Consider the following 17130-nt stretch of genomic DNA (forward strand, 5'->3'; position numbering starts at 1 on the left):
CTTCATTACAGTGAAAGCTTTCTAAGGGCAAGGAGTCTTTATTTGTTTTTCTTTCTGTTATCTTTAGAAACCTTGTGGTGCTCCCCACAATGCAGGACATGAGTGAAAGTTGAATGATTCAATAAAAAACAAGAGATTCCAAACCAAAAGTATTTTGCCCCGATGCAGGAAGATTAATGGTGTACAGTAGCAAATATGTACTCTAGAAACATTTTGACTCATGGAAGAAGGGTAAACACATTTTCGTTTCCATATTTCTCTTCATATTTGTGTGGAGAGGTTATATGGTAGATGTATTAAGAGGACTTTCTTTTTCTTTTTTTTGAAGATTTTTATTTATTTATCCATGACACACACGCACACACACACACACACACACACAGAGAGAGAGAGAGAGAGAGAGGCAGAGACACAGGCAGAGGGAAAAGCAGGCTCCATGCAGGGAGCCTGATGTGGGACTCGATCCCGGGTCTCCAGGATCATGCCCTGGGCCGAAGGCAGCGCTAAACCACTGAGCCACCCGGGGCTGCCCTAAGATGACTTTCAACAGCGAAACAGAGAGGCATCTTGTTAAGTGATAATTAAGGTCAGCTATAGTATATTGGGGAGTACATAGTGGATGTGGGAGATATTACTTGGCTGAAGGACACTAACTCTCTTACTCGAAAATTCTTTCTGGCTTTGAAAGGTAGGCAAATGGTAAAGATAAAGATTAGCCAGATGAAACAAAGAGAGTGTTTTCTGTTGTCTGTCTTTTGTACTTTTGCATGAATTCTTCTCAAAAGAGAAAACTCAAGGCACAAGCTATTTCTTTTTTTCCCCTTTTTTTCATGTTTTATTTTTTTAAGTAATCTCTACACCCAACATGGGGCTCTGACAACCCCAAGATCAAGAGTCACATGCTGTTCCCACTGAGCCAGCCAGGCACCCCATCAGGCACAAACTATTTCTTGACCTGGGAAGATTAAGTAAGCCCTTCTGCTCCTTTTTCTATTTCAAAAGTGGAATTATTTTATGGTAATTGAGTTTCCCTCAGGAAAAGGGGTCTAGGATAAACCCCTCTCCTTTTTGGAGCAGGGAACTATCTGTTGGCTTTAATTTTCCATACATTTATTACTTTTCTAGTTATTCGTGTAACAGCCTTGTTGGATGGCTTTCTTTGTTAAACAAATTAGAATACTGAGAATAACATTGCAAAATATAAGCTTTTAAAAGTGAGACAAAACAAAAAGGAAATAAATTAATAAACTTAATAAATTAAGTTGAATAAATTAAGTTGATTAAATTAAGTTGATTACAATTGCTTTGATTCTTCCTCATGAAATCGGAAAAGTTTAACCACCTACCAGTAAATGGCATTGTAAAATAAAACTACAACACACGTAAGTGTGACTTTTGCCTTTTTAAAACATTAAATCAAAAAAGACTAATTGATTGATGCAGCCAACTTTGAAATTTAATCACACTGTAAAACCAAGCATAAAATATACATGCATGTTATGATACCTTTACACTCCCATTTGTCTGTCAGAGGTTGTGCCTCATGTTGGTCTGCCTGGTAGGAGGAATAATTTTCAAGTACTTTTTAGTACTTACCATCATCTTTGTCAGGGATGATTGTAACCTGAGTCCCTGGGAACTCTGATCCAATCCTCCCTCCCATGGGCATGCTCAGAAGGACATGGAATGTTTCCTCCTCTTCATACAGGGAGTCATCAATAACAACGATGCGACACATTTTCTCGTGTTCATCTTTGTCAAAGCGGATGACACTGGTGTGGTCCTCCGGCCTGGATATGTAGTCTGAATAGGACAGCACTGATGTTGGTACAGTTCCGCCTGCTGTTCCTGGGGGCAGAGAATGCGAAAGGTGTTTATGCACCACAGGTTACATGGCTGTTTCCAGAAACAATTATTTTCTTTTTTTAATTATTATTTTTTATTGGAGTTCAATTTGCCAACATATAGCATAACACCCAGTGCTCATCCCGTTAAGTGCCCCCCTCAGTGCCCATCACTGTCACCCCAATCTCCCACCCAACTCTCCTTCCACTACCCCTTGTTCAATTCCCAGAGTTAGGTGTCTCTCATGTACTGTCACCCTCTCTGATATTACCCAATCATTTTCTCTCCTTTCCCCTTTATTCCCTTTCACTATATTTTATATTCCCCAAATAAATGAGACCATATAATGTTTGTCCTTCTCGGACTGATTTACTTTACTCAGCATAATACCCTCCAGTTCCATCCACACTGAAGCAGATGGTGGGTATTTGTCATTTCTAATGGCTGAGTAACATCCAATTGTATACACAGACCACAGCTTCTCTATCCATCATCTTTCGATGGACACCGAGGCCCCTTCCACAGTTTGGCTATAGTGGACATTGCTGCTAGAAACATCGGGGTGCAGGTGTCCCGGCATTTCACTGCATCTGTATCTTTGGGGAAAACCCCAGCAGTGCAATTGCTGGGTCGTAGGGCAGGTCTATTTTTAACTCTTCGAGGAACCTCCACACAGTTTTCCAGAGGGGCCTCCCCAGTTCACATTCCCACCAACAGTGCATGAGGGTTCCCCTTTCTCCGCATCCTCTCCAACATTTGTGGTTTCCTGCCTTGTTAATTTTCCCCATTCTCACTGGTGTGAGGTGGTATCTCCTTGTGGTTTTGATTTGTATTTCCCTGATGGCAAGTGATGCAGAGCAGTTTCTCATGTGCATGTTGGCCATGTCTATGTCTTCCTCTGTGAGATTTCTGTTCATGTCTTTTGCCCATTTCATGATTGGATTGTTTGTTTCTTTGGTGTTGAGTTTAATAAGTTCTTGATAGACCTTGGATACTAGCCCTTTATCTGATTGGTCATTTGCAAATATCTTCTCCCATTCTGTAGGTTGTCTTTCAGTTTTGTTGACTGTTTCTTTTGCTGTGCAGAAGCTTTTTATCCTGATTAAGTCCCAATATTTCATTTTTGCTTTTGATTCCTTTGCCTTTATAGATGTATCTTGCAAGAAGTTGCTGTCGTCAAGTTCAAAAAGGGTGTTGCCTGTGTTCTCCTCTAGGATTTTGATTTATTTTTTATTTTTATTTTTTATTTATGATAGTCACACACACAGAGAGAGAGAGAGAGAGAAAGAGAGAGAGAGGCAGAGACATAGGCAGAGGGAGAAGCAGGCTCCATGCACTGGGAGCTTGACCGTGAGATTCGATCCCGGATCTCCAGGATCGCGCCCTGGGCCAAAGGCAGGCGCTAAACCCCTGCGCCACCCAAGGATCCCTCCTCTAGGATTTTGATGGAATCTTGTCTCACATTAAGATCTTTCATGCATTTTAACTGTATCTTTGTGTCTGGTGTAAGAGAATGGTCTAGTTTCATTCTTCTGCATGTGGATGTCCAATTTTCCCAGCACCATTTATTGAAGAGACTGTCCTTTTTCCAGTGGATAGTCTTTCCTGCTTTGTCAAATATTAGTTGACCATAGAGTTGAGGGCCCATTTCTGGGTTCTCTATTCTGTTCCATTGATCTATATGTCTGTTTTTGTGCCAGTACCAGACTGTCTTGATGATCACAGCTTTGTAGTACAACCTGAAATCTGGCATTGTGATGCCCCCAGCTATGGTTTCCTTTTTCAATATTCCCCTGGATATTCGGGGTCTTTTCTGATTCCACACAAATCTTAAAATGATTTGTTCCAATTCTCTGAAGAAAGTCCATGGTATTTTGATAGGGTTTGCATTAAATGTGTAAATTGCCCTGGGTAGCATAGACATTTTCACAATATTAATTCTGCCAATCCATGAGCATGGAACATTTTTCCATCTCTTTGTGTCTTCCTCAATTTATTTCAGAAGTGTTCTATAGTTTTTAGGGTATAGATTCTTTACCTCTTTGGTTAGGTTTATTCCTAAGTATCTTATGCTTTTGGGTGCAATTGTAAATGGGATTGACTCCTTAATTTCTCTTTCCTTTAGTCTCATTGTTAGTGTATAGAAATGCCACTGATTTCTGGGTATTGATTTTGTATCCTGCCACACTGCCGAATTCCTGTATGAGTTCTAGCAATCTTGGCGTGGAGTCTTTGGGGTTTTCTATGTAGAGTATCAGGTCATCGGCGAAGAGGGAGAGGTTGACTTCTTCTTTGCCAATTTGAATGCCTTTAATGTCTTTTTGTTGTCTGATTGCTGAAGCTAGAACTTCCAGTACTATGTTAATAGCAGTGGTGAGAGTGGACATCCCTGTCGTGTTCCTGATCTTAGGGGAAAGACTCCCAGTGCTTCCCCATTGAGAATGATATTTGCTGTGGGCTTTTCCTAGATGGCTTTTAAGATGCTGAGGAATGTTCCCTCTATCCCTACACTCTGAAGAGTTTTGATCAGGAATGGATGCTGTATTTTGTCAAATGCTTTCTCTGCATCTATTGAGAGGATCATATGGTTCTTGTTTTTCTCTTGTTGATATGATCAATCACACTGATTGCTTTACGAGTGTTGAACCAGCCTTGCATCCCAGGGATAAATCCCACTTGGTCATGGTGAATAATCTTCTTAATGTACTGTTGGATCCTGTTGGCTAGGATCTTGTTGAGAATTTTTGCATCCATGTTCATCAGGGATATTGGTCTACAATTCTCCTTTTTGGTGGGGTCTTTGTCTGGATTTGGAATCAAGGTGATGCTGGCCTTATAGAACGAGTTTGGAAGTATTCCATCCCTTTCTATTTTTCAGAACAGCTTTAGTAGAATAGGTATAGTTTCTTCTTTAAACATTTGATAGAATTCCCCTGGGAAGCCATCTGGCCCTGGACTTTTGTGTCTTGGGAGGTTTTTGATGACTGCTTCAATTTCCTCCCTGGTTATCGGTCCTGTTCAGGTTTTCTATTTCTTCCTGTTCCAGTTTGGGTAATTTGTGGTTTTCCAGAAATGCATCCATTTCTTCTAGATTGCCTAATTTATTGGTGTATAGCTGCTCATAAGTTTTTAAGATCGTTTGTATTTCCTTGGTATTGGTGGTGATCTCTCCTTTTTCATTTGTGATTTTATTAGAGTGTTTTCTCTTTTGTTTTTAATAAGGCTGGCTAATGGTTTATCTATCTTATTAATTCTTTCAAAGAACCAACTCCTGGTTTTGTTGATCTGTTCCACAGTTCTTCTGGTCTCTATTTCATTGAGTTCTGCTTGAATCTTTATTGTCTCTCTCCTTCTGCTTGGTGTAGACTTTACTTGCTGTTCTTTGTCCAGTTCTTTTAGGTGCAAGGTTAGCTTGTGTATTGAGATTTTTCCAAATTTTTGAGGGATGCTTGTATTACGATGTATTTTCCTCTTAGGTCTGCTTTTGCTGTATCTCAAAGCTTTTGAATGGTTGTATCTTCATTCTCATTAGTTTCCATGAATCTTTTTCATTCTTCTGTAATTTCCTGGTTGACCCTTTCATCTTTTAGCAGGATGGTCTTTAACCTCCACATGTTTGACTTTCTGCCAAATTTCTTCCTGTGATTTAATTCTAGTTTCAAAGCATTATGGTCTGAAAATATGCAGGGGACAATCCCAATCTTTTGGTATCAGTTAAGACCTGATTTGTGGCCCAGTATGTGGTCTATTCTGGAGAAAGTTCCATGTGCACTTGAGAAGAATGTGTATTCAGTTGCATTTGCATGTAAAGTTCTGTAAATATCTGTGAAAGCCATCTGGTCTGGTGTATCATTTAAAGCTCTTGTTTCTTTGGAGATGTTGTGCTTAGAATATCTATCGTTTGTAGAAAGCACTGTGTTGAAGTCTCCCAGTATAAGTGTATTATTATCTAAGTATGTCTTAACTTTAGTTATCAATTGATTGATATACTTGGCAGCTCCCATATTAGGGGCATAAATATTCATGATTGTTAGGTCCTCTTGTTGGATGGATCCTTTAAGTATGATATGGTGTCCCTCTTCATTTCTTACTACAGTCTTTGGGGTAAACTTTAATTTATCTGATATAAGGATGGCTACCCCTGCTTTCTTTTGAGGACCATTTGAATGGTAAATTGTTCTCCAACCTTTTATTTTCAGACTGTAGGTGTCCTTAGGTCTAAAATGAGTCTCTTGTAGACAGCAAATAGATGGGTCTTGCTTTTTTATCCAATCTGAAACCTTGCATCTTTTGATGGGATCATTAAGCCCATTCACGTTTAGAGTTACTATCGAAAGATAGGAATTTAGTGTCATCGTAATACGTATTCAGTCCCTGTTTTTGTGGATTATTTCTTTGGACTTCCTCTTTCTTTTATAGAGTCCTCTTTAATATTTCTTGCAGAGCTGGTTTGGTGGTCACATATTCTTTCAGTTTCTGCCTATCTTGGAAGCTCTTTATGTCTCCTATCCTGAATGAGAGCCTTGCTGGATAGAGTATTCTTGGCTGCATGTTCTCATTTAGGACCCTGAATATATTCTGCCAGCCTGTGGAGAGCTCTACTGTTCATCTACTATTTCTCCCCATATAAGTTAGAGGTCTCTTGTCTCTTGCTGCTTTAAGGATTTTCTCTTTATCTTTGGAATTTGCAAGTTTTACTATTAAATGTCAAGGTGTTGAACAGTTTTTATTGATTTTAGGGGGGGAGCCTCTCTATCTCCTGGATCTGAATGCCTGTTTCCTTCCCCAAATTAGGGAGGTTCTCAGCTATGATTTGTTCAAATACACTTACTGGTCCTCTCTCCCTTTCAGCGCCTTCTAGAACCCCAATTAAATGTAGATTTTTCCTTCTGAGGCTGTCATTTATTTCCCTTAACCTTTCCTCATGGTCTTTTAATTGTTTTTCTCTTTTTCCTCAGCTTCCTTCCTTGCCATCAACTTGCCTTCTATGTCACTCACTCTTTCTTCTACCTCATTAACCCTCATCGTTAGTACCTCCAGTTTGGATTGCATCTCATTTAATTGATTTTTAATTTCCATATGATTAGATCTAAATTCTGCAGTCATGAGGTCTCCTGAATCCTTTATTCTTTTTTCCAGAGCCAACAGTAGCTTTATGATTGTGCATCTGAATTGGCTTTCTGACATCGAATTGTAATCCAAATTCTGTAACTCTGTGGGAGAGAGTATGGTTTCTGATTCTTTCTTTTGTGGTGAGTTCTTCTAGTCATTTTGCTCAGTGCAGAGGGGCTAAAAATGAGTTGTACTGGAAAAAGGAAGAAAAAAAGAGAGAAAAAGAAGAAAAAACAAACCAAAAAAGGAAACCAAGAAAACAAAAACAAACACACACAAAAAAAGAAGGAGGGGTATCCTGTGGTTCTATGTACTGTAAATCCCTTGACTTCCCCTGGAGCTTTCCAGTGCTGCTTGGTCAAGAACTTGGTCTTCCCCTGTCCTTCCAGCTGGTCTTCTAGGGGCAGAGACTGCTGTGCTGAGTCTCAGGTGTGTGCACCTGGGGGAGCTGCCCTGCTCCCCCACCAGGTGCACGGCTCAGTGGGAGCTGTCTATCCTGTGAGGCCTCTGTTCCCTGGCGGCCCCTCTCTGTCCCAGGTACAGGGTGATACCAGGAGGGACAACCACACTGGCGGCGGCCAGCTCTCCAGCCCTGGAGTCAGCTCCTGCAGTAACTACCATAACTCCCAGTCCGCAGGGGCCTGGATGCTCCCGGGGCGGGGGGCACTGATCTGCACAGCTCAGGGCACCCCACGGCAGGAGCGTCCTCTCTGTCCTGTGCCCTCCCACTCTGCCTGTCCTCAGGGAGCGCAGGATGCTGGGCTGTGTCCCCTGGCCCCTGGGCTCCGGCCGCAGACCCTCCCGCAGAGCCCCGCCTGGGCTGCTCCCGGCACACTGGGCACTCCAGCCCTTGACTGTGTTCGGCCGCAGGGTCAGTCGCTCTCCCCCCGGTGCACTTCCTCTGTTAGTGACCCCAGAACCTGGGGGCCCCACTGCCCCTCCTGCGGTTCTGCCCGAGTTCCCTGCTAAGTGCCTTTCCGTCCAGGAAGAATCTGGTGGGGATATTTTAAAGTTCCTGCTTCTCCGGGTCTGGGCTCTCCTGTCCCAGAGGCTCTTCCCGCCTGCCCTCAGCCTGGCTCCTCTCGGCCCCTCTCCCACTGGATTTTTTTAATTTATTTTTTCCATCTTCCTACCTTATTAGAAGCACGAACTTTTCTCACTGTAGCACTCCAGCTATTCTCTCTTTAAATCTCAGGCCAAATTTGTAGGTTTTCAGGATGATTTGAAAGTTATGTAGGTAAGTTGGTGGGGACAGGTGACTTGGGGACCTACTCCTCCACCATCTCGCAGCGCCCCCTAACAGTTATTTTCATATGCAACATCTTCATGTTCAGTTCATATATATGAACCTCCTCAGAAATTGCAATAGTGCCTATGTACTGTTTCAGCATCTTGAGTCATCTACACAGTGGTCTCAAACATACAAAGAATATCACATTTCAAGTGTTTTCCTCTCTACTTCCTGCCACTGGACATTCAGTAGAAGACAATATTACAAAATAATAGCACCTACAATTCCAATGCTTCCCGTGTACAGGCAAAGTGCTAATAAGCACTTTTATATGCATTACCTTCTTAATCCTCTCAACACTCTAGTACAGGCTACACATTGGAGGTTTACAGAGGTTACACCACTTGCTCTGGGACCCAGAGCCCAAGGTGACCCTGAAGTCTGTGTTCCCGACCACACTTTCTTCCTGGCTTTCAACTCATGTAACTACACTAATGGGACTTATCACGATTGTCTCTCAGATATCAACCACATATATGACCTTTTCTTTTACATTCTTCGAAAATCTACCTGTTTCTTAGAAAGATATTATATTAATGAATATTATGTATTAATTTTAATTTTGTATCGCATAAAATCACCTTTCAGAGGAGGCTTACCCAATGAGCAAAAGAAATATTTTCAAATTCAGAGGCGGCTTACCCAGTGAACACCAGAAATATTTGAAATTCAGAGGAGGTTTCCTCAATGTACAAAACAAATATATGGAAATTCAGAGCTTCAAACTAGTTTGAAATTAGTTTCTTTTCCTTGGGTATATATTTCTCTGCTTCTCTCTCTCTCTCTCTTTTTAAAAAAGAATCCTCTGCTACTTGATTGAGTTTGGGTGGAGGAAGAAAACTTCAATTTCTTGCACCCCGAACAGCTTTTATCATCACAATAAGTAACCACACAAATCAGATATGTTTTGATAAGTAACAGCAGTGCTCCCAGGCCTTCTTGAAAGAGGTCCTCAGCAGTGTAATAGTGAAGGAAGACTTCTGGATAAATGCTTTTTTTTTTCACCTTATGAAAACTGTAATAGTAAAGCACACCCCTCAAGGCATAATGTTATGGTTTCCACATGTCAAAGAGGCTTATATATACATCTCAGGGTGGCGGGCGCAGTTCAGTTCTTTGGTAAACCGACGTACCTTGTTGTGTGTAACAGATCACCATCAGCTCCTGGCTCACGTCTCCACTCCTCCTAATGGGAATGAACAGCTCACCGACGTCTTCTTCAACAGAGTATTCAGACTGGGGAATAAATACAGTTGACTCTAAGGAGAAAACACAATCACAGCCACTATTGTTTTTGTCAGAGCTTCGAGCAATCCTATGCAAATTCAAATTGCTCTAACTTTTTCCTCTTGCATATTCTTTTAGAATAAAACCGAGTGAGGAGGAGAAAAGGGGAGCAAAAGTATATATAAAGCATGCAGGCTCTGGGCAAGTGAATTCTTAATCTTGAAATAAAATCCAAAGTGGCTTTTAGCTCTACAAATTGCTTTTTTTTCTCAATGGGCTCTTGACAAACTTCCTTTAAAAGTAACTTTGTTCTTTGACATAGATCACCACCTTCCAATGATATAGTCAAATTTAAGAGGCAGAAGAGATGTCAGGGTCAGCATGTCCCACCTTGTACTTTACACATGAAGAAGCCTGGGTGCAGAGAGTTGAACTTGTTTGCCTACGCTTCTTACTAGATGAGTTGAAATTAAAATTTAGATCTCATAAAGTGGACTCTAGTACTCTTTACATCAAATTTGTTCCTTTTGAATGATTAATGATTAAAAATATAATAATGCATTATTCAACACTTGATTATTTTTTGTTTGGCTTGATTTTTAAATAGCAGTTCCTTGGGCACCTGGGTGGCTCAGTTGATTAGGAGTCTGCCTTTGGCTCAGGCCCTGGGGACTGAGTCCCACATCAGGCTCCCTGCTCAGTGTGAAGCCTGCTTCTCCCTCTCCCTCTGCCCCACCCCCTCCATGCTCTCACTCAATCTCAAATAAATTAAAAAAATCTTAAAAATAAATAGTAGCAATTTCTTTAGAATTCATAAGTCTATTAATCAGCTCTAAGGAACATACCTTTGGTATGTCCTTCCTCCCCTAGAAAAAGAACAATAACACATAGTATACAACATTGTATTTATATAATAAGTCTCAATGATTCATTTTTAAGGTAGTTGAAAGACACACTAGATAATAAAAATGGCATAACTAAATTGGTGAAAAATACAGCTCAATGTAAAAGTATGTTGAGTTTGGTAGAACATTTAGCTTGATAAATTGACATGATAACCCACAAACAGACACTTTGGTGACTGTGAGTCTGTTTCACTGAAAGTCGCACAGACACTTAGAAAATGCTTCACAGTTATTTTTAAAACAGCAAGCCATACTGCTTTTGATGATTACAAAAGACCATTAGACAGAAGTGCTCAAGAGGGTCCATGATCCATCCTCTCCACCCTGCCCTGTGCCCCAGTTGCTGACTAATATGAGCCACATCAAAGATTTCCCTTGTGCTCTGGCTTCCAGTTGGGTCGGCCAAAGGGGAGCATGGGCAGGACTTGGAGGTCAAAAGTAGAATGAGGTCTGTGGCCTTCATTCCCCTGGCTCCTTCAGGGTTTAGGGCTGGCCACACCCTTTCCTCCCCAAGTAAAGGGCCCACTGGACTCCCTCGCTCACTCTTGGGGCTCAGCTAACTTCTTCTCTTGCCCTCAGGCCTAGAGGTGGTAATGGTGCCTTTTCTTACTAGACTTTAGTATGCTTGGTGGTTTCCCAATCTTTGCCTTTGCCTTTGTAAATAGTCATATTATTACATTCTTTTTAAATTACTTGAATTAATTTAAATTTAAATCATTACATTTAAAGAATTGAATGTGTCATTTGTTTTCTTCTGAGATTCTGACTGATAGACCAATTTTAAAAATAGTACTATTAAAAAGCCAAAAAGGGTGGATACAAGATTTTATGACTAATTATTCATTTATCAAATAGATTGGGTGACTTGTACTTGCCACACACTCCTACTAGGCAGAGGAGATATGGAAGTAAGCAAAATCTCTGGTCTTAGGGGGTTTTCATTCTAGTTGGGGGTGGGGAAGAGGAACAAAATAAACAAATATACAAGAATGTATAGTATGTCAAGAAGTAACAAGTCATATGAAGAGAACAGAGTGTGCTGCAGGGCACAAAGGCCAGGGCAGGATATGTGCCATGGTGGGCCTGTGTTATATAGGTAAGTATCTCTGACAGAGTCACATTTGAGCTGAGATTGCAAGGTGGTAACCAGATGCCCTCCATGAATGACTTACAGAAGAGAATTCCAGGCAAAGGAATGAACAAGTGAAAAGGGCCTCAGGCTAAGTTATGCCAGGCGTGTATAAAGAATGGCCAGGAGGCCAATGTGGCTTGAGTAAACTGAATAAGTAAGAAAGGGCAAGACATGAGACCAGTGAAATGGTGGGTGGTAGAAAGATGGCTTGGTGCTTTCAGGATCACTGGGAGGACTTTGGGTTTAAATCAGAGTAAAATATTATGCAAATAATCAAAGATTACCCAATGGGATGAAAACACACAATGGTTATTCAAAGTCTGCCATAGCAAAGGAGTCAGCCATCATCACTTGTCTTTGGCAGACACTCAAAGGCAGGTGGAGGAGTTGTAAAGCTTTATAGTGGAATAAAGGAGAGGCTGCAAGTGTGCCTTGACAAGAGGCTGTCGGTACAGGGAAGCTGTGGGCAGGCTAACTAGAAGTGGGGCATCCTATGTGACTAGTTACAGGTACACATCTGGTTTCTCTGGTTGGTCTTCAGTTGAAAACGAGACAAAAATGAGGGAAGCTCTCAGTTATTGATCAAATTTTGACCATTTGAGGCTGATTGCTTCAGAGGCTGTGGTTTTGCTCCCCAGTTGCTGTAGACTGTGCGTCAGAGTTGTATTTTAATATGTGGTCTGTCCACTGTCTGTGTGTATATTTATCCATCTTTCAATATAAAAGCATGAGAAGTCTTTGAATATGGGGATACTGTAACTTGACATATTTTAAGAACATTATTTTTGGCTCTTGTGAGATAGACATTGAAGGCCAAGAGCTGGCAAGGAGCTTAGTTGGGAGGCTTTGCAACCATCCAGGACAAAGATCAAAGAAGACTGGATCAGGCGGTAGCAGCAAAGCTGATATAATATGGTTGTGTCCAGGACATACAAAGGAAGAGCCAGAAGAGTTTTCTTTTCTTTTTTTTTTTTTTAAGATTTTATTTTTTTATTTATTCATGAGAGACACAGAGGCAGAGTCACAGTCAGAGGGAGAAAGCATGCTCCCCGTGGGGAACCCGATGTGGGACTCAATCCCACAACCCTAGGATCACAACCTGAGCCAAAGGCAGACAATCAACCACTGAGCTACCCAGATGCCCCCCAGAAGAATTTTCTAATGGATCAGCTGTGGTATGTGAGAAAACAGAAGAGTCAAGAGTAACTCCAAGTTTCTTGACCAACTAGAAAGATGAAAGTGCTGTTTATAGAAGTGGAGGAGACTGCATGAGAATCAGATTTATGGGTGGATCAGGAGTTCCATTTTGGACATATTAAAATAAAGATTTATTATTTATTTATTTATTTATTTGTTTGTTTGTTTATTTGAGGTGTCTTTTAAATATCCAAGGTGAGATATCAAATTCGCCAGTTGGGTATACAATCCTGGATTTCAGTGGATAGGTCTAGATTGGAAGGATAAAAGTGGGAGTTACTGGCATGTTGTATATGAAGTCAGAATAAAATTATTTAGGGAGGGACTGTAGATAAAGAAGACAATGGATCCAGGAACCAGCCTCAGGGCATTTAGAGGTCAGAGAGATAAGGAAGACTGACCAAAGGAGGCTGAGAGGGGTCCCAGTGAAGAGAATAACCAAGGGAGTGTGGATAAGGGAGGCCAAGTGCAAAACATGTTTTTAAGATACAGGGACCGATCAAAGGTTTCAAATGCTGTTGACAAGTCAAGAAAGTTGAGAATCGATCATTAGATTTGGCAAAGTGAAGTCACTGGTTATCTTTACAAGAACTGGCTCAGTGGAGCAGGGGGACAAAAGCCTGAAGGAATGGGAGAGAAACCGGAAGACAGTAGGCTGTTAATGGCAACAGAGTGACATCTGGAAATATCTTGTTTATTTTTAACACGAGGTTTTGTAAGGGTAAAATTACTCCCACTATTATGAAGTAGGATTTTACCAAACATAAAATTTCAACATAGAAATGATCAAAGCACTTCATCAGAAAAAATACACAGAGTGCCATGGAATATTCAAGTCAGGTGTTCAATGAGTTCCAATGAGTTTCTTCATTAACTAACGGAAATGCAGTCTGGTATCACTTAGGTCATTTATTCCAACAGCATTAGTATAAATTTCACAAAAAGTTTTCTTTCTTTATTAAAGTTTGCTGTGGACTGAATGTATCCCTTGAAATTTATACATGGAAGCCCTAACTCTCAAAGTTATGCTACTGGAGGTGGGAATGGTCAGGAAGTAATTAGGCTTAGATGAGGTCTTAAGGGTGAGGCCCTCATTTGGGGATTAGTATCCTTAAAACAAGAGGAAGAGATCTCTCTCTTTCTCAGTCTTTCCACTCACATGCACCAAAGAACCACATGTGATCACACAGCAAGAAGGCAGCAGACCACAAGCCTGAATCTGCTGGCACCTTGATCTAGGACTTCCAGCCTCCAGAATTGTGAGAAATAAATGTCTGTTGCTTATACCACCCAGTGTGTTAGATTTTGCTATAGCAGCCTCAGCTAAGGCAGAGTTGATCATATATAATACTTATCCTATACATCTAGTCTATACTGGCCAACTCTTAGATAAGTTATTCATATAAGTCCCACATAGGGCATTGTAACTTCAGACCTTGAGTCCTTGAGTTTTGGTTCTTCCTACACCTTAAGGACTTGCTGTTAGTACCACCAGGTTTGACTTATGAATAAAAATGGAAGCTAGGTGTCTGGAGTTTGCCCTTAGCTCTGGAGCCCACTCCTGTACTTGGTCTGACAGAGGGTGAACAGGTCCAGCACCATGTTTAGGTCTTCTGCACACCTAACTTTGGACAGAAATGCGTGGTTTATGGGAGAAACTGGAAAAGGAGAGAGGGAGAAAAGCTTCCCCGGCAGATGTTTCAAGTTAGTTCCTCATCCAGAACACGACCTAAACGCTTCACATACTTTTCCCTCCCCACTGGAACTTTCTGTGTGCATCTGTAAAGGATGGAGATTGTGGAATCAAACTGAAACAAAAATACTTAAGACATGCATGATGCAAGAAATGGCATCAGGGATACCTGGCTAGCTTGGTCGGTGGAACATGTGACTGTTGATTTCAGGGTCATGAGTTCAAGCCCCACACTGGGCCTAGAGCTTACTTTAAAAAAAAAAAAGAAAAGAAAGAAACAAAAAAAGAAATGGCTTCACACAGGCTCTAACTGATGGGCCAGTTTATACGTATTACAGTTGCCACGGGCTTGTTTATTATGCTAGCACTCATCCAAAACTCAGAACTAGAAGAAAATTTAATTATTTATACCTAGATAGTGCAGATAAAACTAAATGTAATTAAATGCCAACTGTTCTTTAAAGGAAGTATAAACATAATTGAACTTCAAATTAAACTAAAGGAGAGATGTTAAACAAACAGACCAGAGCCCCATTTCTCTTACACTCTCTAATTATGTTCAGTCTTTTAACCCAGAGGTTTCCACACATCTCCATTTCATGTACTCAGTAGATTGTATCTTCATAGAAAATTTAAGAGTTTTCAGCCTGACAAAATAAAGTAGGCTGGCAGTTGAAAAGAAAGTCACGTCTGGCTTCTGACAGGATTTCAGCTTTAGAAGAGTCTCTCCAACCTTTGTATAAATGCCAACTCTCAAAAAGCCATTCAACCTTTTTCTTTTCTTTCCTTTTTTTTTTTCCCCCTGACTGCACTGAGACAAGCCAGCACTGTAGAAGTATGGCAGGGGGAGGGAAGAGGTCAAGTTACACACAAAAGCAGTGAGATTCACTTTTACCAACATCAGCCAAAGGTGTACCCTAACAAAAAAGCATCACCTGATATAAATTAAGAGCAAAAATACAAGACACAAGTCACTGAAGAGTGGGGAGAGGTCGGATATGTTTTATGTAACAAATGTGGAAGCATATGGGCCAAATGAAAATTTCTGGCTCATAAATATATGTAGGAAACTTGAACAATCAAATATTATGGGAAGCAAATTACTCCCTAAATGGTCTAATTCTTAAACTATTTGTTTAAAGGAAATTTTAAAAGACCTTAAGAAGTGAAGAACCAATTCAAAAAAATGAGATGAGCAATATTCATTTCTAAAGGATAAAATTAGGGCAGCCCACGTGGCTCTGGTTTAGCACCACCTTCGGCCCAGGGCCTGATCCTGGAGACCCGGGATCGAGTCCATCGGGCCCCCGGTGCACGGAGCCTGCTTCTCCCTCTGCCTGTGTCTCTGCCTCTCTCTCTCTCTCTCTCTCTCTCATGAATAAATAAATAAATATCTTAAAAAATATTTTAAAAAATAAAGGATAAAATTAGAAGAGAAAGAATATGTTCATAATCCTATGTGCATTTGTGGTTCATTTACTTGGAACAATATTTCTTCCCTTATTAATTTATTAGTTTTTGGCTTCCCCTTCACATCAGCATATCTGAGAATATGGTCCCATTAGACTAGAACATTCTCCCCACAGAAACACTGAATTTAAAACTTCCTTTATAAGGTATTTTGTCATTAAAAACCCAACAGCAACAACACAAACAAGTTGATGATAGCTCTTACCATCTCCTGGGTCAATGATCTCCACTGTGGTCACTGTGGGAAACTCCAAAGCAGCCAGCACCGGCTCTGAGAGAACCACCTGGAAGGTCTCCGACTGCTCATGCTCCCCATCGCTCATGATCCGCACTTTCCAGGTTGCCCTGGTCTGGCCTGGGTTGAACTGTACTTGTTTCTGTGCTTTGCCCTTGAAGTCTTTGTCTTTTTCTGCAGTCCCATCTCTTGTGCCAATACCTTCACAAAAACATGGTATCATTTTCTTAGTTTCAATTAGATTATTTAGGTTTTCCCTGTTGTTAACTTTTTGTGTTACTTTATCCTACATTTCACTAGATCCAGCTTTGATCCCATGAAATGGACAATTGGGTGCAGGTTCCACAGTGAAAGTGTTCTCCTGTAGGTGTGTTGGTCAGCTCATGATTGTTTTATTCTTACCTCATGATGGTTTTCCTGTATATTCTCTGAGCTATGTTTGTGTTAGATGGAACCTCTTATAAAGCAAGACCCCGTAAATTGATTATTCATGTTGTGAATATTCTCACTCCTGCAAATTGGTTCAGTCTAAAAACTCTTCATATTTACTTTTCCATGTGTTTATGCTGCACATGTCATTTGATAAATAACAAGAAAAATTCTCTAACTAGAAAATATAAACCAGTAAGAAACTCTGTTAGTCAAGAATTCTTTGATAATCAAAGTCGTAAATGACCAAGCATAATAAAGAATTACAGTATTGTCTACACATTTACTGGAACTAGGACCCTTAGAAGAATCTAATTCAGTGATTCTCAACATGACCACAGCCAGGTTTTTTCTTGTGGAACTCTTCAGAATTCCATGAAACCATGTGAACAGAATGGGAGAGCTAAATATTTATAGTTATTATAAGTAGTACGTTTGGCTTACTCTGATGGTTCACTCAAGGTCAACTGCAGTGAGCTGGGGAGGCTGAAGGATCTCTGAGTTTTTCACTACATTACAAGAGGATCTTTAACATTACTGTACCATGTATTCAAATCGTAGATTATCTATAGTCAGCAGTCAACAAATTCAATG

The 17130-nt window shown here is 40.6% G+C and overlaps 1 protein-coding gene across 1 annotated transcript in view; it reads right to left on the reverse strand.

The window, feature by feature from the left end:
* The window catches only part of FREM2 (FRAS1 related extracellular matrix 2), a 165836-nt gene that overhangs the window by 69578 nt on the left and 79128 nt on the right, over window positions 1–17130 (reverse strand). Inside the window, exons 4-6 of the mRNA XM_025462413.3 lie at window positions 16078–16308; window positions 9382–9507; window positions 1597–1848 (exon numbers count right to left, since the gene is read on the reverse strand). Coding sequence (XP_025318198.3) covers window positions 1597–1848; window positions 9382–9507; window positions 16078–16308 — 609 coding nt within the window. The remainder of the gene's footprint in view (window positions 1–1596; window positions 1849–9381; window positions 9508–16077; window positions 16309–17130) is intronic.

Source organism: Canis lupus, chromosome 25 (assembly GCF_003254725.2).
Source record: "Canis lupus dingo isolate Sandy chromosome 25, ASM325472v2, whole genome shotgun sequence".
NCBI lineage: Eukaryota > Metazoa > Chordata > Mammalia > Carnivora > Canidae > Canis > Canis lupus.